The sequence below is a fragment of the Pteropus vampyrus genome, unplaced genomic scaffold (assembly GCF_000151845.1).
Source record: "Pteropus vampyrus isolate Shadow unplaced genomic scaffold, Pvam_2.0 Scaffold231, whole genome shotgun sequence".
In the NCBI taxonomy this organism is placed as follows: domain Eukaryota; kingdom Metazoa; phylum Chordata; class Mammalia; order Chiroptera; family Pteropodidae; genus Pteropus; species Pteropus vampyrus.
In genome coordinates this window covers 400,658-426,544 of record NW_011889012.1, presented here as the reverse complement: position 1 = coordinate 426,544, position 25,887 = coordinate 400,658, and the positions used below count along the sequence as shown (strand labels likewise).

Genomic DNA, 25,887 nt, shown 5'->3' with positions numbered 1-25,887 from the left:
CTTCAATCGGTGAGAGCGGAGCGCCCAGCGCTCAGAAGCGAACCACGCTTCTCTCTCCAAAGCGTGTGACATACCGCGCATGTCCCAAGGGGCACTTCGATCTTCAGTAAAATCCAAAGAAATCGAATCCGGCCAACCCACAGAGGCAGCGTTTCCCTAAGAATGTAGCAGCTAATGTTGCTGTCGTGCCCTGGGTGACGGCTAAGAGAAGCCATTCCGACACTTTAAGAGTCGGAAGCAGCAGCCTGACGGGGCCACACACGGCTCTGCACCAACGCTGGGGATCCAACGTGGACATCTGGCTTTACGCAAGAATCCCGTAACCCGGCCGCTCCGTCACACCAAGAGCCCCCAGCACAGGGACAGGGAGTGCAGAGGGGTCCGGGGTGACACCTAGGACTCAGTATCCCAGGACAGCGCTGAATGCCTGCGAGTCAAGTCAGCATGGACACTGGCCTTCAGGAAGTGGCGCCGAGTCTGGTTCCCGGGGTTCCTCTGGTACGCGGCACCCCTGCACGTGCCGGAGAGCGGAATCCCAGGACCGAGGGCAGGCTGCGCCCTCCTACCACGCGGGGCAGGGCTCCTCAGAGTCCTGTGGGAGCGCTGGCCCACGTGGGGGACGAGGGAGCAGACGGGCGACACGAGCCAGCTCGTCTGGGCTAGAAAAGAGCCGTCAAACGCCACCGGCCTTGGCGCCCGCGTCTCCAGCACGTCAGCCCACAGAAGGGCACGTCTGGCACGCTGCTCCCAGCCCACGACTCCTGGCAGCCAAGCCCACAGTTCCCGTGTCCACACACGCACCCCGCGCCCCACACGCCTCCAGGCGGTCCCCCCAGAACCCTGGTCGGCCTGGGACCCAGTCTGGGCAGGGCCGAGAGTGCTGGCCAGCGACGCAGGGGGAGGCAGGCCGGGCCGCGGGAGCCAGAGCTGCCCCGGGTGTCACAGCTGGCCTGACCCTCCCCGCCACCGGGCCCCTTCCTCGTGGTGCCCTCACTGCCCAGGCGCGAACGTGGAGCCCTTCCCTTCGCCCTGGTCTGTCTTGCTGCAGCCTCCCCAGGGCCTCTCTGTGGGGGCCGGTGCGTGTCCATTGCTCCCCCGGAGCCACGCCTGGGATCCTGGCAGCTGGCCCCCAAAGCCCAGGCCACTGTGGTCCCACTGCCGCTCCTAAGTATGCAAGGGGCTCCATGCCGCCCAGAAAAGAAAATACGACTTTTTTTTATAGTGCCAGCCTATTTTCTCTTCAGATCTTGCACAGAGACCCAGTGCACCAAGAGGTGAAAACCTGGGGTCTCTGGAGGGTCCCCTCCCCCGGACTCTAGCAGCCCCGAGGCCCCTGACCAGCCACAACAAAGCTGTGACAGCGGACATGCTTCCCAGCCAGTGAGGTGAGCCTCTGCCAAGTGTGCGACACGGGAGAATCCATATTTTGTGACCGGGAAGGAAGGACGGACCACAGTGGTGACAAGCCCCCACGCAGCCCAGCCAGCGGAGGCGGGCGCTGAAGGAGGCCGCCATCGCAGCGCGGCCGGCGCTGGCTGCTACGTGCCCGTGTGGTGGCCAGTGCCATGTGACAGCCAAGCAGGGTGGCGGGAGGGGCCCGGGGGCAAAGCGCCAGGCCAGCAGTGCCCTGGGCGGTGGGACTTGCTCCTGCAGCTCCGAGGGTGGAGGGGACAACGTGTCCGGCACTGCCATCGCCATGGAGCACTACGCGCTTCTGCACAGCGTTCCGGCTCAGGGAGCCCTCCGGCCCAGGCCCCACGGGACTGCGTCCCTGCAGCCACAGTGAGCGTTGTCACAGCCCTGCTGGACTGCCACCTCAGCCACAGCCCTGAGATGGGGGGCTTGCCAGGCATTGCACAGCACCCCATTCTGAGCAAGGGTCCGCCGGACATGCTGGGGGCTCCAGGTGCCAGCCCAAGGTCCAGGGCTGGGGATGGGGGGCACAGCAGTTCGTTAAAGCTGTCTTCCGTGACAATTCGCGTTTCTTGTGGGCTTTTGTGTCTCCTCACTCAGTATCTTGGTAGCATCTGAGGCTGTGACAAGCCATCATGACGTGGTTTAAATATGATGGATCGCTGTGTTTTGGCAAAGAAACATGTGCGTTTCCAAACTCCACTTAGGCTGCATCTCACTTTTAAAAAGACGGGGAAGCTGTGAGCTGTCCACTTGGTCAGTTCCCACTCTCTGGGGCAGATCCTGCTGGCGCCCCTTTGTGCTCCTCGAAAGATTTGGGCGAATGGTTCCATAAAGGCTTGTGAATCCTCCGCTTCATGAGGAGAGCAGCTGACAGGGACCACGGAGCCTTTAAAACGCTCTCACAGAGCGCAGCTCGTACTGAGCGCTCACATGCTCTGGATGGGGCCAGCATTCTCGGGGCACCCCCATTCTGAAGATGAACAATTCGGGGCTCAGAAGGAGCGGCAACTTACTTATCATCACAGAGCGGGTGCGGCGGGGAGCCGGCCGGAGCCCTGCTGCCCCTGCTCCATGGGACGGGTCACCGCCGCAGGGCTGGCCCGCCCGATGACTCACGGGGGAAGCACCGCGGCTGCCCTCCCCCCCAGCAGAGCTGCGGCACCTCACCCCCACCTTCCGCCGCGACACGCTGCACGGGAGAGAGCAGGGAGCGGCTCGGTTTCTGCTGCTGAAAATACGACCATGAGACCAGACGGTGTTAACACTCACGGGAACGACTGATTTGCCAGTTTGAGCATTTGCAAAAATTTCGAAAGGAATCCAAGTCATTTACATAGGCAAGTACAAAGGCCAATTTTTTGTGACCTTTTTTTTTCACTCAGAATAAAATATTTTCTAAAACTGGCCTTAATAAACTATTGAAATGAAAACACAGCCTACACAGTAGGCGTAGAAATAACTGAGCGGTTAATCGGTCCATTAAGGCTGTAATCTGCCCAAACTCACGTCCCACCCAGGTGTGCGGTGGGGTCGGCAGGACAGCGTCCCTGCCCACACAGCATGGCCACGCGCCCGGGCCCCTCAGGCTGCTCCTGTCCCCAGCACGTCGCCTCTGTCAGTTCCAAAAGGCACCTCAGCGTTTACAGAGCATGTAAAAGCTGCACCTATGTCGTCAGCAGGCATCTTGACCCGTCCAACAGACCTATTTCCGTTTTCTATTTAACAGGAAAAATGCCGTTCGTTTTCCTATACCCAACCTCTAAATCCGTCACATCTGAACGAGTCTGTCCCCTCGGTTCTCTACAGAAGGTTCCAGTCAGATATTGAGAAAACATACAAAGAGGAAACAAGTCTCAGAAAAGAATCAATTTAAAACTGGTACCTAGTAATTAGTGGCAATCTTCTGTAAATAATTTACATTTATTTTTACCTCTGATCAACATAGCACAGCCATTAGAGAGAAATAAAAATTATTCTTTTTACTTAATCCCAATCCTTTAAAAAATGTTTATAATCAGTTCAACTTTATAAGCTCAGATAATCAACCTTAAATCTGATTGTCAATAGTTCCCTATGTATGTATAGAAACAGAATCGACTCATTACAATTAAAAATGTAAGATATATAATAGTAATTAAGAGCATGACAGATTATAATACTTTTATCTAGTTGAAATTTAACATTTCAACAAAATTCAGTCACCTTTAAGATCTGTGAGCATTACCAATCCACGGTAAGGACCGGGAAAACACCGAAGCCTTCCGTCAGGCTGATTCAGTGCGGGCGATGTGGCCCCCCACGAGGCTGGGCTGGACCCTGGCATGACCCGCCCGCCAACTGGCCCAGCTCTGGCTGCTGGTCCGTGGTCTCGACACTGATCTCCAAGGGACTCACCTCAAGCTCCACGATGCAGGCACAAAGGAAACGTTTTCAAAACTCACCCTTAAAAGCTACCGTTCACTAAACAGGCTGAAGATACAGCAGTAACCAAGATTTCCGACAACGACTGTGTAAATGACAAGAAACAGCTGGAATAACTTACCTGCTGATCATCTGAAATGTGCGTTTCCTCTGACAACCCTTTTCCCAAATTCATCTTAAGAAAACTTCCGAACCTCACCAGGCACGCAGATCTAAAATACACCATTTAACACCACAGCATGCCTGTGCACGTCAGAAAAGTTTAAAGACATTTCAGATGAAGTTCCATTTAGCTCCCTTCGTAACCCATGGCAACAGGACACTGCAGGAAGCTGTGGTTGGCCAGGGATTCAGACTCTCTCTTATACAAAGAAAAAAAAAGCCGTTTACATAAATCACGCTGTGAGATCATTTTTAAAGTATTTCCTCTACCAAATCAGAAGAATAAAACTTCAGCTGATAGGGGTAATTTCTCAGTCAGTACAACAGCTGCAGAGAATTTGTGTTCTTAGCAGCATGGTGCAGTTCGCACCCTTAATTACAGTCGCTGATTCTATTATAAGCTTCCATATGCATGAGTTTGTGGGTGCCGGCCCACGGGGCACGCATCTCCCTAAACCTGTCTCCATGCCCCTACTCCATCATCTGCGCCGTCTGCTTTCCAGCATGTGACACGGCCTGAACCCGAGGGAATCATGACAGATCCCGGGTTACAAAAGAGAAAGAAGAACGAGGTATCACGGCGCAGCTCCCCGTTAGTGCACCGGAGGTTCAGGGGCAAACTGCTCACGCCCACGTGCGTCCAGCCTCACAGCAGTGGACGTGGGGTCTCATCGGAACAGGCTCCAGGAATCCACCGCGCTCCTGGAACGTCGGAGGGAGCTGCAAATGCGGGGCTCACGGGGACAACAGGCTGGGGCGACGGCCCCAGGGTTCGGGTCAGGTTGCCAGCTGGGAAGGCGCCGAGCCCGCCCTCCCCTTGGCTCTGCCCTGGGAGGGACTGACCACCCCACACAAGCAGAGTCTGCAACACGGGCCCACGGCTCTGTGTTCAAGGCACACGCACCACGCCTGCCTGCAAGGTCCAGCACACAGAGGGGCTCGGGCTCAAGCATCCTCACATGGCTTTGCTCGAGACAGCACGCAGGGAAATGTGAAAAATGCAGTAGCAGAGGAGGTCAGAGGCCTCATCGCCACCTCACCACCACGGCCGAGCACAGGGACTGCCCGGCCTGGCGCCCAGAGGATGCTGGAGGCACCGAGGGACCGGCGAGGGGGAGGAGAGGGCCAGCCCAGGGCTGGGCAGTGACGGAAGGCTGTGGGCAGAACTGGGACTTCAGGTGAAGAAGCAGGGATGGCAGCAGTAGCCAACGGCTCGCTGGGGGACCGGGGCAGGACCAGCCCAGGTGGCCCCGACTCGCCCTCTGCAGAACTGCTCCTCCCCGGAAGCGGGCAGCTGTGACACAGCCACGGGAAGAGAAGCCTCGCTCCCTCCAGCTCTGCTCCCGGGACCCCAATGGTGGCCCACCTGGCCTGCAGGGGCCTCGCCATCAAGTATCGTGGCCCACCCACCCCCAGCCCCGGGTCACAGGGCTAGGATTCGTCTGAATCAAACACGGCCATTGGTGGTGGGAAGGAAAAGAGAGGCTGCCACTTACGAACCAGGCCCTGGGCACCCAAACGCCACCAGCAAGCCCCCCTCCCTCCCCAGGCAGAGAAGCTGTGCCTGGAGCCTGCGTGGTATGAACTGTAGGCCCAACCCAGCCCAGAGGGTGGACGAAGTAGACCCAGCACCCTCCCCACTCCCTTGACCCTCATGCTCCCTCTGCCCAGTTCACCCTTCAACACGCAAGTGCACCCCACATATGCACACACGTGCGCCCACACACATACACCCACCCACCCACACACTTGCACCCACACATGCACCCACACGCACACACACACGTGCACCCACACACATACACATGCACTCGCACACACTTGTGCACCCACCCACACATGTGCACTCACTCACATGCACACGTGCACTCACCCACACATACATGTGCGCTCACACACACACGTGCACCCCCCACACACACACTCTCAGAGAAAACATCGGCGGGAGAAGCACGCAGTTTTCACGGGTGGTCAGTGGAACCTGTGCCCGCGGCCTTGGTACTTCTTACTGGTCCCCAAGGGGCGTCTACTAGGTCAGAGAGCTTTGGAGGACGTGGTGGTGCCCGGGCCGGAGCGGAGGACAGCAGCATCCTGGACCGATGCCCGCAGAGCCTTCCCTGGGCCACCAGTGACTAAGAAGGGAGGTGGCCTGCAGGACCCCAGCTGGGACGCGGGGGATGCAGGCTCCGGGGGACCGAGGGGCCCAGGGTAGCTCCTAGGTGCCCAACTTGTTTTCCTTTTAAGCATTTAGGCAAGAACGTCCCCGTCCTCGCAGAAGCAGCGGTGTCCTCTGGTCCATGTGGCTGTCACATTCAGGTGACAAAGGGGACCGGCCCTGTCAGGTTCCAAGCGCTGCTACCCCTCAGGTTCCCCTGTCCCTCCCGGGCCTTCTCTGTCTCCCCATTTGCTGTCAACCTCCTCTGCTGTCTGTAGGAAGGAGTGGGAGGGATGGGGCCAGGAGTCTGGGGGCCGACTCCCCTGTGCCAGATGGCACCCTGAGTAGCCTGAGCCTGGCTTCCTGGGGACGGAGCAATGCCCGGATGCCAGAGCTCCCGAGTCCCAGGAGCCACTGCGAGCAAGTGTCCAGGACAGGTGGCACCGGCCGCTCACCAGTAATCTTCCGTCCGTCCTCCTCACGCCCCTGGCTGCGATGGCCCCGGGCCCCGGAGCCCAGCGCAGCCCCTGACGAACAGGCCGATTGCAGCCTGGGCACGAGAGGAAAGGCTGGGCCAGGCGGCAGGGCGCGTGGCTGCTCAGGCTCAGCCCGGCAAGACTCTGCGCTGCTGGAAGCAGCAGGGCAGGGCCAGCCTGGGGCGCCCCCCTCAGTGCGCCCCCAGGCCTGCCTGGCCTCCGCCTGAGATGCCGCGCGGTGCACTCCAGTGAGAGCGCGTGGCCCGATGCTGGCCAGCTAGCTGCATTGGGGACCGGCAGGCGGGGCCGTGGGCGGGGCCGTGGGCGGAGCCCTGCGGGCAGGGGCGGGCCAGACAGGACACGCGTGAGAGGAGCGCAGGTATCCGGGTATCCGCGCAGGGACAGCGATGAGCCGCCCTGAGGGGTGTCCGGACCGGGATCCGCCAAGAGGTCCCCCTTCCTCTAGGTCCCCTCACGGCGGCCATGAGTCACTGCCCCAGGCCCACGCCACTCTCAAGGGGAAGGGCGCGTCCTCCTGAAGGCCCTGGCCCCTTCAGGACTTCCCGGTCCTGGACGCGGCTGGAACCTGCGGGGACAGACACACCTGCCCGACTACAGGGCGAAGTGGCAGAAGGAAGATGAGCGCAGAAAGCAGGGACACCCTCGGATGGGGCTCCCGTCGGTCCTGCGGACCCGCTCTCCCCCGCGGGCGGGGGCCAGGCCCCCCCCCCCACACGCAGATGGCCAGGGCTCTCCAGCAAAGACGCCGCGGGGCTTGCCAAGACGATGAAAGGCGGACATAGGCCGAGGGAGGGTCCGCGGCCCCCCGGGGAGGTGCTCAGGGAACCGCGGCACGGCCTTGCCCTACCCCATGCCTCCCCAGGCTGGGCCTGGCTGTGACCCCTGAGGCCCCCCAACGCCACGCCATCCCTGATCCCAGGTCAGGAGTCTCTCCATTTGCCAGCTCCCTGGCCCAGGCCCCATCCCTCACCTGGACCACATGGCCTATAACCCTGTCTCCCTCCCTTCCCAGCCCCCACTGTCCATTCTCCACTCAGAGCCCACAGGGACCCTTTCAAAAGTAGCTCACGACACTCGCCTGTCCCACGTCCTACCTGCTGCCGTGCACACATGGCACATCCATGTGTTTAGTGTTTGCGACCGGCCGGAAGGCCAGCTCCACGAGACCAAGGGTGGTTGGTTATCGCTTTTTCCACTGCCAGAATAACCCGACACATAGTAGGTGTTCAATGAACACTCAGTGAATGAGACACTCAAGGCACTGAGAAATTCTAGTACGTGCCTAAGTTAATAAAGTCTTAAAGAGAATTAAGATAATTTCCTATGCAAATGGCTTAAAGGGTAGATGAGTACATGAAAGATGAGAACAAGCAAAAACTCCTATTAAGTTAAATTCTCCCAGAAATAGCAAAGAACAAACTTAATAAATAAGGTTTTTTTAAAAAGCTTGTTTTGAAATGTCTATATAGGTTGCACTCTGGATCATGTGATCTCCCCAAACTGTGCCCAGCCTCCCAGAGGCGAGCGGCAGCTGGTAGGAATGACCCAACCACCCAAGTGGCCAAAGAAGGCAACGGTGGCCTCAATGAGTCTCAGGTCCAGTGAGGGTTCCCTGGCGGGCTCCGGGTGACAGCTCCCTGACAGCAAGCACAGCAGCAGCTCGGAGCAAAGCACTGCACTGAGGACGGGTGCCACCCAGGAAGCCACTGCAAAGGCCCCTTCCTTGCCTGCCTACCACGTCTCGCCTCCCTCTTCCCCACCAGACCCCTACAGAGGGAAGTTGGGACAAGTTCTGGGAGGAAACCGCGTGGCCTCGGCGCCCCCTGCTGTCCAGGTCCGGTACTGCCCATTCCGGCCATCAACACCTGGGCTCCCCGGGCCCAGCTCAAGTGCCAGCAACAAGCTGGCTCCTCTGGCATGTGCTCTGCTAGACCGCGATGCACAGGAAGGGCCAAGACGGAGGGGGCTGAGGGTGCCGTGAGGGGCCGAAGGAGCCGTTAGGGCTGCGGTGAGGAGCAGGGGCCTTGGAGTGCATCGGGTCTGGGACGCTGGGGCTCCTGCCAGCGAAGGAGTCCAAGGGCAGCAGGGCAGGTGGGCTTGGCACTTGCCGGAGGCCAGTCTGGGAAGGGGCCATGGGAAAGGGCGGGAGGACCCACCCATAGTCTGGAGGACAGTGGAGAGCAGGGCTGGGCCCTCTCCTCCTCCCAGGGCCCGCCTCCCACTCAGCCCTGGTGCCCAGAGCACGCCTGCCACAGCCGCCCCACCCAGGGCTCGGCAAGCTTGCTCGAGAGGCCAAGAGTAAATGCCCCAGCTTTGTGGGTGAGACACCCCGTTTCTGCCACTCAGCTCTGCCCTTGCGGTGTGAAAGCAGCAGACGTGCAAATGTTGTGACCCAGTAACACTGTGTGCACAGGGCCTGGCCCCAACCGCCGCCCCTCTGCCCAGGCCGGCCCCGCCCCTCTCTAGTCCAAAGCGTGGTGGCCCCTCCAGTCTTTGGGAACCCGAGAGCTTCAGCTGGAGAAGGTGGCTGTCTGGCCTCCAGCGGCCTGCACTGCCATCCTGGTGAGCCCCACAGCTTTCCAAACAGGCCACGTGACCTCCTGCAGGGGGGCAGCGCCCCACCCCTCCAGGCGCTGGACGCGGGCGAGGCGCTCTCTCTCTCGGCTCCCACGGGCCTCCACCACACGGAGGAGAAACCCGAGGTCTCAGCCTGGCTCTCCCTCCCTCCTGTTCCTGGAAATACTGGCTGTCCCCCGTCCTAAGGCCTGCATGCGCCTCTTAGCCTCAAGGCCTTGGCATGAACGGTCCCTCCTCGGAGCAGCTGCCCGACCATGGCACACAAGGGAGCCCCATCTCTCTGCCACACACCCGGCCTTGCCCCGACTGCCATCACCCTGCCCGGCATCTTCCTGTTGAGACCACCTGTCCGGTTGTCTCTCACCTGGAGAGCGACGTCCAGAGAGTAGGGCACACCCCCAGCTGCAGGAACGGCACGGGACGGACGGAGGCTGGAAGGACAGACGCACAGACCCAGCGGCCCGCCCGGAGCTCCCACGTCCAGCGAGAGGCAGCACGTGTGTCTGGTGTCTGCCCGGGAGCGCGGCTCTGAAGCCAGCCTGCCTGGGGAGCGGGCTTCGTGGCCTGGGACAAGTTCCTTAAGCCCTGGCAGCAGCACCTTGCCACAATTTCCCGCCCCGTAAAGCAGAAATACCGGAAGTTCCTGCAGCGCAGGGGTCACCGTTGTGTCTACAGCGACGGGGCAGGCTGTGGACCCAGGCAGACGCCGTAGGCCTCGTGTGGCATCTGTCAGTGCGGGCCGTGGTGAGCCCCACTGCACGGGCCCTGCGGGGTGGGGCTGCCTCAGGAAGCGGGCACCGCCATCCTCACCACATGACCAACAAGGACCTTCCCTCTTTCCCACGGCCCGTCACTAGCTCTTCTCTAGTGTCTTCTCTCTCCACGTGCCCTGGGTCCCTCGGTCCCATCTTCCTCTCCCAGGCTCATCTGCAAAACCCTAACCCTAGCTGCCAACGGCACCCACTCCAGCAGCTCACCGGGGCGGAAGAGATACATGCGACCATGCTAATCACTTTATTTCAAACTCAGAAAAGAGCACAAAGTGAGAACGTCTGCTCCCATGATTCATCACAAGGTGGAGCCCGAGCCGCCTGGCCCGGGGCCTGACGAGAAGCAAAGCGCGGTGACTCTAGCCTCCTCTGTGGTTCCGCGCCGAGCACAGGACCACAGGCCACTCCTTCGCCCGGGCTGTTTTCCATCTCTACGAGCGGGGCGGGACGGGCGCGCTGCTGTGTCTGCCCGCGCTGTGCCACGTGTCCCCGGGGCGCCTGCGGCACGGGTAAATGGCAGTTTGCCCTCCCCGTGTGGTGGGACAGCCGGGCTGCTCCAGTTCCGGAGCTTAGGGCTCCTGCTGTTTGGGTCCTTGTGCCCGCCTCGTGGGGCCCAGGATGCGGATGTCAGGAGGGGCGGAAGCGCCGGGTCACGGGGCATTTTATCTTCAGACACAGCTGATACTGTCAGAGCTCCCTCCGCTGCCACCAGTGGTTCCTGAGAGTTCGGACTGCTTCTCATCCACACCATCTGATACCGTCCATCCCTTCCGCTTCGGCCACTCACTGTGGCTGACCTTGCACCCCCTCGCCCCCCGCCCCCGGTGACTGACGTGGTTGGAATCCTTTCCACGTGTGGCTTTGCCACTGGGGCACCATCTTGCAGCGAATGCCTGTCTGAATCTCTGGCCCACTTTGCTCCTCAGGCGCTCTCGGGGTGAATGGGCCTGCGGGCTCCCCGTGTTGCAGACGCCTCCCCGCTTCCTGCTAGTGAGGGTGTGTCTGGATGACGCAGGTTCCTAAGAGCCACTCAGGCGAAGTCACTGACCTGTGCCTTTATGGTGAGTGCTCTGTGTCTGGCTTAAAAGGCTTCTCCCTCCCCGACACCGTGAAAATGCGTGTCCACACTACCCTCCGGTCACTCAGCTGCCCGTCAGCAAGCTCTGCAGCTCAGGGGGATGCACTGCTTCCGTGGCGCGGGGAGACCGAGTTCCTCCCTCCCTCTCGTCCCTGTGGATCTGCACCTACTCCAGCGGCACCGACCCGCTCCAGACGTCGGGCTGAGTGGGCTCTTCCGCCCCATGTCGCCTGTGCATCCCGGGCCCACGTTTTCAGTCTTAAGTTGCTCTCACTTTGTGATAAGTTTTGACAGCTGATAGAGGGCATCCTCCTACCTGCTTCTTCTTCAAGAATGTCTTGGCTACTCTTGGCCCTTTGCATTTCCATGGAAATTTTAGAATCATCTTCTTAAGTTCCAAGGAACACATGTTGGGATTTTGATTAAAATCGCATTGAATCTGTAGGTCTTTTTCTAACTGTATCCACACCTAATTTTTGTATATTGACCAGCAACCTTGCTAAACACATTTATTAATTTTAATAATCCATAGATTCGTTTGGATTTTCTATATTACGATCGTAACAGGTGAGAACAGTTTCTAACTCCTATTGTTCTGACTTTGAAGTGTGCCAGCTAGGACTTGCGATAAAAACGGAAGCAGAAGAGGTCACGGCAGACATCGTTCTCTTGCTCCTGGTCTCAAAGGGAAAGACCTCATTCGATGCACGCTCTAGCGGTTTTTTTATAACTTTACCAGATGCAAGAAGTTCCCTTTCATTCCTATTTTAAGCTTTTTAACCATGAATGGATACTGAATTTCACCCAATGCCTTTCCTGAGATGATATCTGATTTTTTCTACTTTACTCTGTTAATGTGGTAAATTACATCGATTGGTTTTTCACATGTTGAGAAAACACTCTGTGCTCAGAATAAACATGCGCTGCGGGGCTCGGCTCCCACCTAACCACGCTGAGGGCCCTCTCGCCTGCGCCCACCGGTGAGCCGCCCTCCGCTGCCTGTCAGGACTGGGTGCCTCATAAAACGAGGTGGAGACAACCCCTCTCGACTTATTCTTCTGCCAGCTTGCTGGTTTTCTGCCTCATTCATTTCCGGTTTTGCCTTCATCACTGGCCAGCTCCAGCCCTTTGCATCTGTTTTCCAGCCCCTTCTCTAACCGCCTGAGATGACTTTCCAGTGACCTTGGTTTCTAACGGATGCATCGAAAAGCGAGAACCGTTGCTGCGAGCCCGTTTCAGCTCCATGCCACGGGTTCAGATGTGTGTCTTTTCATTATCATTCAAAGTGTCCTGATTTCCGTAGTGATTCTCCCTGGATCCCGGGTCCCCCAGCAGCGGCTCACTGACACCCAGACGGCAGGGCAGCTCTGCCACACCTGCCGGTGGCAGAGGACACCCTGTGGGAAGATCTCCCATGTTTGTTCCGACTTGCTGCTTTGTGGTCCAGCACACGGTCAACTTTCATAAATGTTCGAACGGCCCTCCATCTAAGTCTGCCTCCAGGAGAACCCAAAACGTGCCAGGGCCCAAGGGACCCCAGGCAGGGGCCTCAAAACTGGACTTGTGCAGAGGAGCCGGCATCGGCGGCGGTGAAGGGGAGACAGAGGCCACTGGTCGGCCGCGGTGCGAGGGGACATTAGCGACAGAGGCTGGACGGCTGAGCACCGGGGAAAGGCGGGAGGAGAAAGCGGGTGGCTCCGGGGAGGGGGCTGCGCAGGGTGCGGAGGCCAGAGCACGGGGCCACCGCAGGGGCTGCCCAGCACACGCCGCAGGACCTCGGATGCCGTGGCCGGCAGGCTTATCCCCTGAGAAGCAGTGTGGAAGTTACGTGTAGCTTCCACATTTTGAAATCTCCAGGCAAAACATTAGCAAAGATGCAATCTCGTGTTTCTAACGCACTATTCTGACAGAAGAGGCTCAGGGTGTGGTAGAGACTGCGTGCTTTGCAGCCAGCTGGCTTAAGAATGTTGAACCTGCCTGTCATGTATAAAATGGAGATAATGACAATCTCTCCTTGCCGGGCTGATCGGAAGATCAGGGATGAAAGACAAGGGAGCGCGGCTGCCCTTGACTGAGAAGCAGATCACGGCAAACACCTTGGTTGTTTGTCTGGAAAGTCACAGCACTTCCTCTCGGAAGAAGAGAAGCTGCAACAATGGCCAACTGGCCTCTGGTCCCAGATCCACACGCGGAGAGCACAGGGCAGAGCACAGGCCGGACCCGCACGGCCGGCACCCGCACGGCCAGCACCCAGCAGTGAGCCGCTCCGCCTCCTGGAGTCTCAGACACCCTTCTCCAAGGAAGACACAGACACGACACTCGGCAAAGTCCCAAACTGAAAGCACAGACGACCGAGACCACCTTCCAGCAGGGACCACTGCAGCTCCCGGGGTCCCCAGCCTGGCCAGCCGGGCCTGTGGGAGCATGGGCACGCACCATGGGCACGCACGTAGCCTGTTTTCTCCGTGACAACCTGGGGCGTCACTGGAGCCCGTCCTGACCAGGCCTGACCAAACACAGTGCCTCTCCTGAAAGCCTTCCAGTGACCTGACGCCACTCAGGCGAGCCGCAGGCTCCTGTCTGCGGCCACTGAGCACCAGTCCCCCCGCCTCTGCCCTGCAGCCCCCCCTCACTCTCTGCAAACCTCCCAAACCCAGCCCGAGTCTCAGTTCCCAGCAATCCCAGTTTCACAATGGAACAAAAATTAACTTACCGCTGAAGAAGACACGACCGAAGTCATTGTATTCTAGGTTACTATCATCGAGCCCATAACAGATCATCTTAATTTTTAAAATATAACTAGACTTGAGCAAGGATTTGTACCCCCATATCCACAGTGGTAGTATTCACACCAGCCAAAGGTGGGAGGGAACCGGCGTCCATCGACAGACAGATGGATAAAATGTGCCATCCACACAAGGGAACAGCATTCAGCCTTGAAGAGGAGGGAGATTCTCTCGCATGCTACAACATGGATGAACGTGGACGATGTCATGCTAAGTGAAATAAGCCAGACACGAAAGGGCACGATTCTACTTATATGAGGTCCACAGAGGAGGCAAATCCATAGAGGCAGAAAGCAGAGGGACTTAGGCTAAACGGTGTCCACGCTGGCTCGCCAGCTGCAAAGCTACAGCACACCAACGCACGTGTCAGCACGGGGGCGCGGGGCAGGACACGGAAACTCTCTGCGCCTTCGGCCTAACTTCTCTGCAAACCGAAAATCGCTCTAAAAGTCCAATAAATTTTCAAGAAATAAAGATCAAAGAAAAGAACCACACCAACTGATCCTATCGTATCTGTGCAACAGTGTCACGCATTTTAAAAAGGGTGACGCTAGGCCCTTCGGCATAGACTCGTGAGAGTTAAACAAGTTCACGTTTATAAACTGTTTGTAACAGCATCTGGCACAGAGAAGAGAACGCTGTGGCAGTCCGGGGCCACGTGCAGGGCGGAGAAGGACCCGGATGCCACAGGGGAGGTCTGGGGCCACGTGCAGGGCGGAGAAGGACCCGGACGAGCAGTAGCCCGTAGTGGTTTCCAGGGGCGAGGGGAGCAGAATCAGGATGGAATTCAAAGGAGATTCGAATGTATCTGTAAGATCGATTTTCATTTCTAAAACCCCGAAGAATAAAAGAAACACTAAAATGATTACCTCAAGGTCATCGAGGGAGCGAGTGACACTAAATCTCTTGGCTCTCCCGAATGATCTCCGAGCAGAGGTGCGCTGAGAAGTCTGAGCGAGTCCGAGTCCTCGCCCCGATTTTGAGCCCTGAAAACACAAAGAAGAAGTAGATCAAGTTGCCTCCTGGGGAAGAGATGTTTAGCTTTGCCTGACGGAGAGAACAGAGGGCCAGCTGGACAGAGAACGTGGACGGTCATCCCAGGGCGCCCTTTGTGGTGTGCAGACGTCACCGCGGTGAAAAATGCAGAGTTGAAACAAAGAGCCCTCCGGGATTCATTTGCTCCACCCCTTCCAATGGGGCACCCCAGAGAATGACCCCCAGCCTCAACCTCGTCCATCACAAGGGGGTCATGACAGCCACCCCCAAAGGCTGTCACCAGAGCAAATGAAACAGTGTGCTCCAATGTTTGTGAAAGCACAAAGTGTGTGATAAGCAGAATAATTATTAATAGAAAGGCTGGTTTTCAGCAAGGTTGTGCTTTTACATAATTTTGTAAGCATCTGGGAAATTGAAGAATCCCTAGGCATTCAGCAGCGTCTGAACACCAATCCAACTCAGGTGCAGGCAATAACCGGCCACAGCAACATCCTGCTCTTCCTCTGGCAAATGACCAGAACTATTGATGGCTATTACGTCAGACATTTCTCCAGCAAATAGGTTTTGATCAGCAAATAAGTCATCACATCTTTAAAATAAAAAAGCCTCACAGCTAAAAACCTCTGACTTCCTGGGTACTTGAAATCCTAAGAGCACTGGGGGAAAGGCGAGAGGGAGGCCGAGAACTCTGGGGAGAGAGGACTCCCCGGGGCTGGAGCCAGACCCCCAGGAGGCTCAGAAGGTCTCACCCTGAAAGTGACCCGCACCACAGAGGTGCCAGCGAGCGCGCGTACGGAGGTGGGCAAAGTAACCCACAGGGTGATCTGGTCACAAATTCCCAACTGGCAGGTCCTGGTGGGGGCCCCGCCCCAGGCCCGTGCCTTCTGCTGTGGGAGCCGGCACAGTCCACTGGTGGTGTGCGTCCAGGTTAACTAGCCTCCGAATACCAGGAGTGACACCCTCAAAGGCGGTGCTAACCCTCAGGAGAGCACATAACCTTGGTAACCAGCCCGTAACCCAGTCCCTGCCCGGCTCTCCCCCTCCTCCGTGCCGTCTTCCTTACGTTCCCTCCTTAATTCCAAATGCATGAAAGAAGCTGCAAACTGTTATTCTCCAGAGCATCTGAGAGCTCGGTCCCCGGCACATGTCGTCGGGTTGGCTCAAATAACTTCTCAGAATTCTCTACAGGTTTGGACGTTTCTCACATCAGCAAAGGAGAGAACCTTTCTGACCTCAGTAATGAATGTATCAGGTCGAAAGTGCGATCCCCAAGAGGAAGGGCTGACAAGTTGGACCCCATCGAAGTTGAGAACTTCTGTTCATCGAGACACCGTAAAGCACGTGAAACAGTAAGCCAGGAACTGGGAAGGCGCACACACGTGCACACGGACTCCGCAAAGGACTGACGACCAGTACCTATAACTCCAATCACAGAGAAAAAGATGACCCAGAGGAGACGCAGAGAAACGGTAAGCAGGGCCTGCGACCGAGAGAAAATCCTAATCTTGGTGATCAAGGGAATGCAAGCTGAAGCCGCCATGAGCTGCCACATGACGACCGGACTGCCAGCTTCTTGAGAAGTCTGACCGCGGCGGGTTCCGGGCGGGTTCTGGGAGGCTGCGGAGCATCTGAGCCCCTCACGGTGAGGGACTGTCGGGGGACAGCGGGATGCTTCTGCAGGGGGAGGGCAGCCTGAGCAAATGTCACCCAGACTTGGGACCTGGACTCAAAGTCCCCAGGCCTTAGAACTTGGTGGTTACATCATGCTGGGATGCATGGGAAACGCCAGCCTACGTCTGCCTCCCCGGGCAGGGGTGAGGCTGGGAAGACAGCTGGGAGGAGCCGGTCTCACTCCCCCGGGGCACTTTCTGTGTTGCAAGGGTGAACCCAGGTGCTCCCCTCTGTCCTGAAGGAAAATCTGCCTAAAGAGCAGAGGTTTCTCCCTGCCTGTTGCGGGGAGCACGTGCGTAAGCTCCCACTCCTGTTTTCAGGGTTCCTCGCCTGCAGTACAATCCTGGTAGAGTGACACCTGATGTGGCTCTCCCTGTGTCGCCCCAGGGTACGAACTGGGCAGGGGGAAGCCAGCAAGGTCATCTTCAGCAAGGAATGAAATCTGTCCCCACTTCGGAAGCCTGGTGTCGACTTGTCGACTGTCAATGTGAACGAACACAGGAAGTAAACCGGAACACCCCGCCCCTCGCGGCGACGGTGGGCGCTGCGGCAGACCGGCCGCTCACGCCTCCGACGAACCCGAGAAACCCCTCGCACGCAGCTGGAGACGTGCCCGGAGCGCCCCGGCCGCGTCATCGGTCACCCAGTCTCGTTAGTGGCCATGTGTGCGCGTGCGTGCGCACGTGCCTGGGTGTAGCGTTACATCACACAATGAAATATTAAATGTTAACCCAGTAAAATGAATGAACTGCAGCTACGCATAATATCACAAATAAGTCTTTGACATGATGACGAATGATAAAAAACAAGCTGCAGAAGACTGGGTTCTGAAGCCGTTTTCATAAAGCTGCGGCAGCAGCAATAACCGAGCGACACACTGTCGCGGGGTCAGACACGCCGGCACTTCTGGAAGGAGCGTGCTTAGCTCTGAACATTCTCAGTTTTTCTGGAAACCACACCAACCCTGTGGCCTCCAGCTCCCCGTCCTGCCGACGGTCCGGCCTCTCCAGGAAGCCCCGCCCTGCCTTTCCAGGGCGGCTTCTCCAGCCCGCCCCTCTCTGGCAGCCTCCCAGGCGCCCTGAGCCCCCAGCTAAGCCATCCGGCTAAAGAAGCTCCTTGCCTGGAGCCAGTGAGGAGACAAGAAGCCCCGCCAACAGGGGAGTTCACCTCCCTGGTGATCTGGCGCAGGGTGACGCCATGTGGCCCGTGGGCGCCGTTTGCACAGGGTCGTGATCGAAGCGGCTCTCTTCACTGGGCCGTGGCTATATTCTCCAGACCTCTTTTGATCATCTATTTTAAAACTTCCCGTCATTGTACTAGAAAAAGTACACAAGATCTGTTTGCTGAACGCAGTGCTCTCCTGTCTGGAGAGCTGACGAGCCTGTCGCCAGCTCTGCCCCAGAAACACAGCTGTGGCCTCCGGGGCCAGGCCTCGCTTCGCTCCGTTAGAGCTCCCTTAGCACTCAGCCACCTTTCGCCTAACTGATAATTCCTTACACTAAATTTCCCTGTGCCATCACTGGTGCACAGCAGGGCACGGAAGCCACCGTCACCACGGAGAGGAACCCAGGGTGGCAGGGCCCTGCGCGACCTGAGGTAGGGGTTATGTGTGAATGCTCTGTATGTGCCCTACGAGAGAGGCATCGGATCGCGACCCTGCCTAATCTCGATGGCTGAGCCTGAGACGAGTCACTCAGCCCTCGGGGACCGGTCCTTCACTTCCAGAGCACAGACCACAGCGTCCCAGTGCCCAGGTTCCCTGAGGTCAGAACCCACTGGGAGCCACCTCAGACAGTGCACGGGGGCCTCCAGCCGGTGCCAGTGGACGCGGGGGGGCCCTGCAGCCCACGAGGACCCGCACGAGCCCCGCGCTCGCCCCGCGCTCACCAACGCGATCATTCACGATGCACCGGCCAGCGAGAAAACCCGTCTGCAGGATCCGCACTCGAAGGGAGGGCGAGTTATGAGATGAGCCGCGGCTGGAGGGGTGGGTGAAAAGCGGGGGAAGGGCCGTTACACAGTCGTCATGGAGATGTGAGGTGCAGCGCAGGGGACATGGTCAACAGCACTGTGATAACTGCGTACGGTGTCAGGAGCACGACATTTATGGGGGTGATCCTTAGTGTTTGTATAGATAGCGAACCACTGTGTCGCACGCCTGAAACTAATGTAATAGTGTATGCCAACCGTAACTGAAAAATAAAAAATACTAAAAATAAAGAGACGGTGAATTCCCCAATTTCAAATAACATTTTAGCCACCTCCCAGGGCCTTCCCTCCCCAGCCCACTGCCCGCCCAGGTCCCACAAGAAGGCGCCCGGGGGAGGCTCGGTGGGCATCCGGCCCACAGCACGGGTGGCCTCAGCGGGGAACAGAGGGGGACAGAGGGGAAAGAGCCCGAGGCCCAGCCTGCGGCTCAGACCTCAGGGCGGGGACTCTGGCACGCACGAGGGCAGAAGCCCCACTAGCGCCACCAGCCAAGGAATGATGACAACTGTGTGGATCAAAACAAAAAAACCATTTTCAGATACACGAGGTAAAACCACAGGAGGTCCGCCATCTGCTCCATTTCTGAATTTTCCTTAGTGAGCTTTATAGTGAAAAATAGTAAGACTCGGGACGGGGGCGGGCCTTAAACAAAACATTCATCAAACACCACAGCACCAGCCCACGCCCTGCGCAACCCTGACCTGGCCCCAGCCGGCCAGGAGCCCGGCCTGCTCCTGAGACGTCGGCTGACACAGAAAAGGCACTTTAGAGTCGCAGAGGGCCTCTGAGGAAAGCGCCTCTGGAGCGAAGTGACCTCAGCGCAGCTGTCCTCTCAGCTAGAGTCTCCCGCAGGCCCGGCCCGCAGCACCCCGCAGCTGGCCGCCCTCTGCTGAGCTGCGCCCCAAGTGAGGGTGACCCATCTCTCTGGGGGAGGGGACAAGTGGTGCTAGGCCAAGCCTGGCCGAGCCGCCTGATGCCATCAGCAAGGAGTCGCTGCCGAGTCCGGCTGGCATGGCTTCCGCAGCAGGGCGTCCTCCGTGAGGGAAACAGGGCCGGCATCGGCCCCAGGGTGAAGCTGCGTCCTGCTGTCAACAGTCCCTGTTCTCCAGAGATGTTCCCACAAGGGCGTGCTGCCTCGGCCTCCGGGGTGAAGACGTGGGCCAGAGACACAATGGGCTTCGAAGGGGCCACGGGGACAGGGCCCTCCCAGGCTCCGGCAGCAGGAAAGGACGGGAAGGCGGGGGGAGCCTCGCTGGGGCTGTGAGAGGTCAACGGCCCTTCCGCCACCGCCCGTCCCCCAGACGTCCCACCCAGGACCCCGAGAGAGCCGGCGGGGCCACGGTCAGCTCAGGGACGAGAAGGCTTGAGGGAGCCGAGCGCGCCAGGAGGGCCCCGGGGCAAGTCTGCGGCACACGAGCGGAGCGGACATCCTGCGACAGCAGACAGAGGCCACAGACACAGGGAGCCAGGCCCGGGACGTGGCAATGGTGAGCCACGTCTGCCAGCAATGGCCTCAGGCATCGTGGCAATGGTGAGCCACGTCTGCCAGCAATGGCCTCAGGCATCGAGTCGCGCTCACGCCCACAGAACCGGTCCTGGCGGCCTTACCTTTTTGTCCTCCTTAGTCTTCCGAACATTTCGATGGGGACCAAAAATGTTTTGCATCCCAAAAGCCTTCCTGGACCAGTCCCTTTTCTGCGTGCTCAGCGGGGGCTGCGCCAAGCTGCCCTCCACCCGGTAGCGGTCCGCAGGGATCTTGCTCATGGGAGGAGGCAGCGTGCCGCAGTTGACGCTGGACCACCCGTCGGTGGAGTCCGTGTAAGAGTCCTGGTCGCTGGCGTGTCCGCACTGCCACTCCTGCAGGACGTGGACCGGAAGCCACCGCTGGCCGAAACCGCCGGGGCCCGCAGCACCTCTCTTGGAAGGGGGGACCGAGCTCCGCAAGGCCGGGGGGCCCTCCATGTGGGAAGCGGGCCCCAGGTGCTTTCCCAGGTCCCAGCACCTGTCGGCCTGCGGAGTGGCCTCGAACGGCGGTGCCCCCTCGGGGTCGTGGCAGAAGGCCCCATTCCAGGGGGCGCCCCAGGGCTGGGAGCCCCTCCCGCCCACGCCGTCCCAGGTGCTGCTGCTGGGGCCGTGCCTGCTGGAGCTGGCGCCCAGGTCCACCACGAGCACCCGGCTGCTCTTTTCTTCCTGGTTGAAATTCCCGATGCCGCTGTCGCTGTTGCTGCTGGTGCTGGTGTTCTGGTGGGCGTCCACGTCCCCGTCTGCGAAGGCCCGGGCCCGCACCCCCTCAATCAGCTCGCCCATGTCTCTGTACAGCACGGAGATGAACTGGAGGACGGGCAGGGAGGACGCCGGGAACTCCAGGCAGCCGTTGGTGTCGGGGTCGGCCGTGCACTCAAACCCGAAGCGCCGAGCGATGCCTTGGTGGATCTTGTGACTGAACAAGTCTGGGTCCACCATAAACACGTGGCAGGACGTCCGCAAGATGCCCTCGTCCTCCTGCGCCAGGCTGCCGTCGTCGCTGCTCTGCATGGTCACCAGCCCGAAAAACCGCCTGTCATCCGGGCAGACGGCGCTGAACGCCAGCTTCTCGGCCGGGTATTCGGCCAGGACGGCGGCCTTGTCGGTGCACAGCTGCACGCCGTCGTGCATGATCTTCATCGTCACCAGAGAGTGGATCTTCTGCTCGGCCCGCAAGCGCCGCAGGCAGCCGCGGATGGCCTGGAAGCTGTCAGACTCCAGGCTGCAGCTGGTGGAAGGGAGTTCAATAGAACCTAAATAGCCGACGACCATGGCGACATTTAAAATGCTTGCGTCCAACCCAAAATCTTCATGACTCTCCACTCCGATACTGAAAACCGAGTCGTCGTGGACAACTTTCGAAACTTCCTCCTTGGAAAGCAGGCCGGGGTGAGGATGATTCAGACTTTCATGTCCCAGGTCCAACCGCGCAGCAGCCGACTCTGAAAGCGATCTCTGCTTCAATTTCAAGGGCTCGGAACCGCCGGCGCGAAGGCCAGGATTTTCAAAGATCATACTGAAGATTCCCCCCGACTGCATGTCTTCCACGACCCTCTCTGCTCTATTGATCCCCAACGCTTTAGAATCCAATCTGGGCTTCGGCCAGCCTCTCCCCTCACAGAATCCCACTTCCTCGTCGCTGGAGCATGACTCTAGGTGACCGAGGCCTTCACCCACCACCATGTGCAAGACCCCAGAGCATTTTCCGATTAACTTCACCACGTCTTCGTGGGACGCTTCCCTCACGTTGATGCCGTTGACCGCAAGGACCTGGCCCCCGGCACGGAGGCCCACGAAGTCCGCGGGGCTGCCTCTCACCACGCAGCTGAGCACACAGGGCGCCTGGCCACAAAGGGTGAATCCGTACCCCGCCCTCCCTCTGGCCACCTCCACGCTCCGCAGGCGAGGGGGCGCTGTCCCCTGCAGCGGGCGCTCCGCCGTGTCCCCCGCTCTGTACATCTCAACGTGCCTCCAGGACCAGGAGCATAGTCCCTTGTGCCAGGGCCCCGGAGTTCAGAGAATGCTCGACGCTGCCATATTTTTCCTTGAAATAATGCCCTGAGGAAGAAAAATAAACAGCTCGTTACTAAAGAGCACAGATCTCTGGCTGACGGGTATTACCTAAGCCCCGCAGGATAACTCGCGACACACGTCACAGGGGTCTCCAGTCGCCACATAGATGTCAAAGTGACGGAGCAGCAGTGGCTCGCAAAGTCAGGCTAGGAATGTCCCCTCGAAGAAGAGCGCGTTGCCCGGGACTGACCCGCCTCCGAGGCCCTCCGCCCGGGCCTGGGGCAGCTCGGCATCGGCGCAGCCGCTCGCTGGCACCGGGGCTTCTCCGGAGCGGCTAGGACATGAAAGAGCCGGGGACCCTCACACCCACGGTGCAGCCCGGGGACCCGCAGTCCGCCACCGCGGGGGCCGCCGCAGACCTGCCGTGTCCAATCCGCACGGTAACCGGGGGCAGGGCCCGGTGAGAGGCAGTGCTGGCTGCAGATCTCAGTGGAAGGGCGTCGGATGACCCCGGTCGCCCCTGGGAAGTTCCCCCAGGAAAGGGAGCCGGTAACCCTCCCTCACGGTCCACCACCTCCCTCACGGAGGGGATTGGTGACTCACTAGGACACAGGACTGCGCATACAATGGTACTCAGCTAAGACTGTTAGCACAGTGACAAGACGCAAAGCGAAATCAGTGACGGGGGGGAAAGCGCATGGCGCGAGACCCAGAGGAGCCGGGCTCGGCTTCCAGAACCCTCCCCTAGAGTCAGTTTCCCCAGCAACTCATGACAACACACGTGGCGTGCCGCCCGCCAGGGAGGCCCCTTAGAGACTCGGAGCCAGAGCTTTCATTTGGGGCTGGTCCGCAGGCCCCTCCACCCGGCACATCCCAGACCACAGACCCCAGGAGGGGAGGGGTGTCAGCGTGGGCAGCTGAGGCACAGGGAGCCATTCTCATCAGTGAGGGTTCTGGGGGTGCTCCCGACACCCAGGTTCCCGGACGGCAGCCGAGGGCCTGAGGACGGCGGTCGGGCCTGCCAACAGAGCTCTTTCCTGCACAAAAGCCTTTAAAGATCCCTTTAAAAAGCAACACAGTTGGTGATTATATTGTGAAAATCCAGAATGCAACACAGAATATGTTTTTTAAAGAGCACATGTTTTTAAGTAACTGTTTTAAAGTCATTAGAAACTCTCACGTCTTGGGATGAGGTTTCCAGGACCGGGAGCTTAACTGCAGGTAGTGTGCATGCACAAGACGAGACAGCCGGATGGACCGAAAGTGTATCAGCAGATGACTCCGAGCGGCTGACGTGCGGGCTGCATGTTTAAACAGTTATTTTATGACGTGAGTGAAAAAGAACAATTTGTTTCCGAATGACCACATTACTTAACACGCAAGTGGTGCGAAAGCGATCATTGAAATGTGATGACTTAACATCTAACGATTTAATATTTATCACTAAAATGTGCACATTAAAGATGGTCACAAAATGTGTCTTAGGGTCTTCTCATTGGATCTTAAGGGGTGCGGTGGGCTGACTAACATCCCCCCACCAAATACACCTAATCTCAGGAACCCGTGAATGTCACCTTGGAGCTGTGATCAGGTGAAGGACCTGCGGTGGGAGGTTGCCCTGGATTCTCCAGGTGGCCCCACGTAACTGCAGGGTCCTCCTCAAAGAGAAGGCACGCGACGGCAGAGCAGAGTGTGAGCGGTGAGTGTGAGTGTGAGCAGGCAGCCCCTGGAGGCTAGAAAGGCAAGGGACTGGCGTCTCCCCTGAGCCTCCAGAGGAACCAGCCCCTTCGACACCCTGACTCTAGCCCAGTGAGACTGATTTCTGACTGCTGAGCCCCAGAACCGTGAGAGAATAAATCTGTGTTGTTTTAAGGCATGAAGTCAGCAGTAATCTGTTTCCGAGGCCCCAGGAACCTCGCACGAGGGGCGCCCCTATTGGTGGGGGAGGGGATACAATATATGTGTGAAATAACCTATCTAAAAATGCTCTGAACGGTATCTGGCTCCTGGCAGACATGACACATCCAAGCTGCCGCTGTCACCGTGAACTGCGGAGGATGGAGGTCAGTGAGGCCCTGCGGGTCCCCTCCGGGAACGGAAACCTCACGGCTTTCTCTTCCAGACAATAACAAATCCTCCACGAAGAAATGATTCCCCAGCTTTACGCGCAGAATGATTTTGTAATTCACCTGACCACCATGGCGTAGGACACGGTGTGACACAACATCGAGTAACAGTCTTGTCTGGGGTTGACCCAAACAATTCTATTGGACGCTTCCTTCCATGTTCCTCTACTGATCCAAACGAATTGTTCCTAATTCCTATGAATAATATCTTCACACTTATTAATCCCATACGAGTTCAGCCTACAGTTTAATTTTTACTCAAAGTGTATCAAGTAATAGTAAAACCTCAGGAGAAACACAGGGCGCTGGTGTCCCCTTCCTCTGGCGCTTTCCCTCCTGCGCTGCCGGGATGCCAGTTCCGGGGCCCCCTCCTCCGCCCAGAGGCGCTGGGTCAGTCCCGGCAGAGGCCGCCCGCTCTGACAAAGCCCCAGCCCCGCCCACACCTTCCAGGTGATTCCGAGGAAGGCGACAACACTTGGACCACGCTGACTTGAGGTCAGGGTGGAATGCGTGCGTCCTCCCAAATTCACATGCTGACGCCTACGACGCATTTGGAGATGGGCCTTTGGGAAAGATTAGGTTTAGGTGAGGTCATGCGGGTGGAGCCCCCAGAGGGGACTGTTGTCCTTGTAAAGCAGGAGACACAGGATCTCCCCTCTGCCCTCTACCACGTGAGGACGCCGGAGAAGATGGCCACGCCTGGGCCAGGAGGCGGCCGCCTGGACAGTGGTAACTGAGGTCGGCAAGAAGGGCTTCTTCCGAGGAGCAGCCTGCCGATGGCGCAGGGCGCTGTGGCACCAGGGTCCCCACTCTCTTCTCGCCCACCGCTAGGGTCAGCTGACGCGGGGCCTGTCCTAGGGGAGCCCGTCCTGGGGTGCCCATCTTGGGGCAGCCCATCCTGGGGGTGCCCGTCCTGGGGAGCCCATCCTGGGGGGGGCCTGTCCTGGGGAGCCCATCCTGGGGGGCCCATCCTGGAGTCGCCCACCTTCTGGCCAAGCAGCAAGAGCTGAAACCAAGTCCAGCAGACTGCCCCAGTCAGGAGCCTTAGAGCTGGATGCTGGAGGCCCAGCCCTGCCACTCATTTGGCCTTGGTCAGGTGACAGCCTTGGTCACATGTAAACAGAGACCACAGCACTCCTTGCCTGAGAGTGGGAGGAGCAGATGGGATCACGTGTGAAAAGCCTGGCAGAGGCCCACGGGCCTCAGGGACTGACATGAGACCCCACACAATTCCCTTAGGGCAAGAACGTACTGTCCCCTGCCCCTCGGCTGGTGTCGGTCACCACGCCAACCTCACCCGCACCCCCCCCTTTGTAACGTTGCTCTCCACAGGGCACGTCGCGAGCCCAGATGGCATGGCTCACTTTCCTCCTGCTCCACGGGGCGTGTCGGGACAGCAGGAGGTGCCTGTGTTCGCGTCGCGTCACCGGTGAGCACCTGCTGAGCAAACACGGTGGCTGAAATGCCTTAGCTTTCTCTCAGCATCAGAATTTATGTCCATCCATAATATCTAAACTTTCTAAAAAGAAGAGATATGGCTTTTGTAATAAGAAAAATAAAACTCAACTGAAGGGGATGATGAGTTTTGTTAGTTATACAAAGGCGAAGGCAGCTTCTCGCTCCAGACCCACACCAGTCCTGTCCCACTCAGTGGGGACAAAACAGTGGAGGACAGAGCCCTGTGGTGTGCACCCACTGCTGCTGTG

The 25,887-nt window shown here is 58.6% G+C and overlaps 1 protein-coding gene across 1 annotated transcript in view; it reads right to left on the bottom strand.

Moving 5' to 3' along the window:
• RGS12 (regulator of G protein signaling 12) overlaps positions 1–22,101 on the bottom strand; it is a 77,516-nt gene extending 55,415 nt beyond the window's left edge. The window contains exons 1-2 of the mRNA XM_023519671.1: positions 20,127–22,101; positions 14,732–14,848 (exon numbers count right to left, since the gene is read on the bottom strand). Coding sequence (XP_023375439.1) covers positions 14,732–14,848; positions 20,127–22,001 — 1,992 coding nt within the window. The 5' untranslated portion in view covers positions 22,002–22,101. The remainder of the gene's footprint in view (positions 1–14,731; positions 14,849–20,126) is intronic.
• Between the last annotated feature and the right edge of the window lie 3,786 nt (positions 22,102–25,887).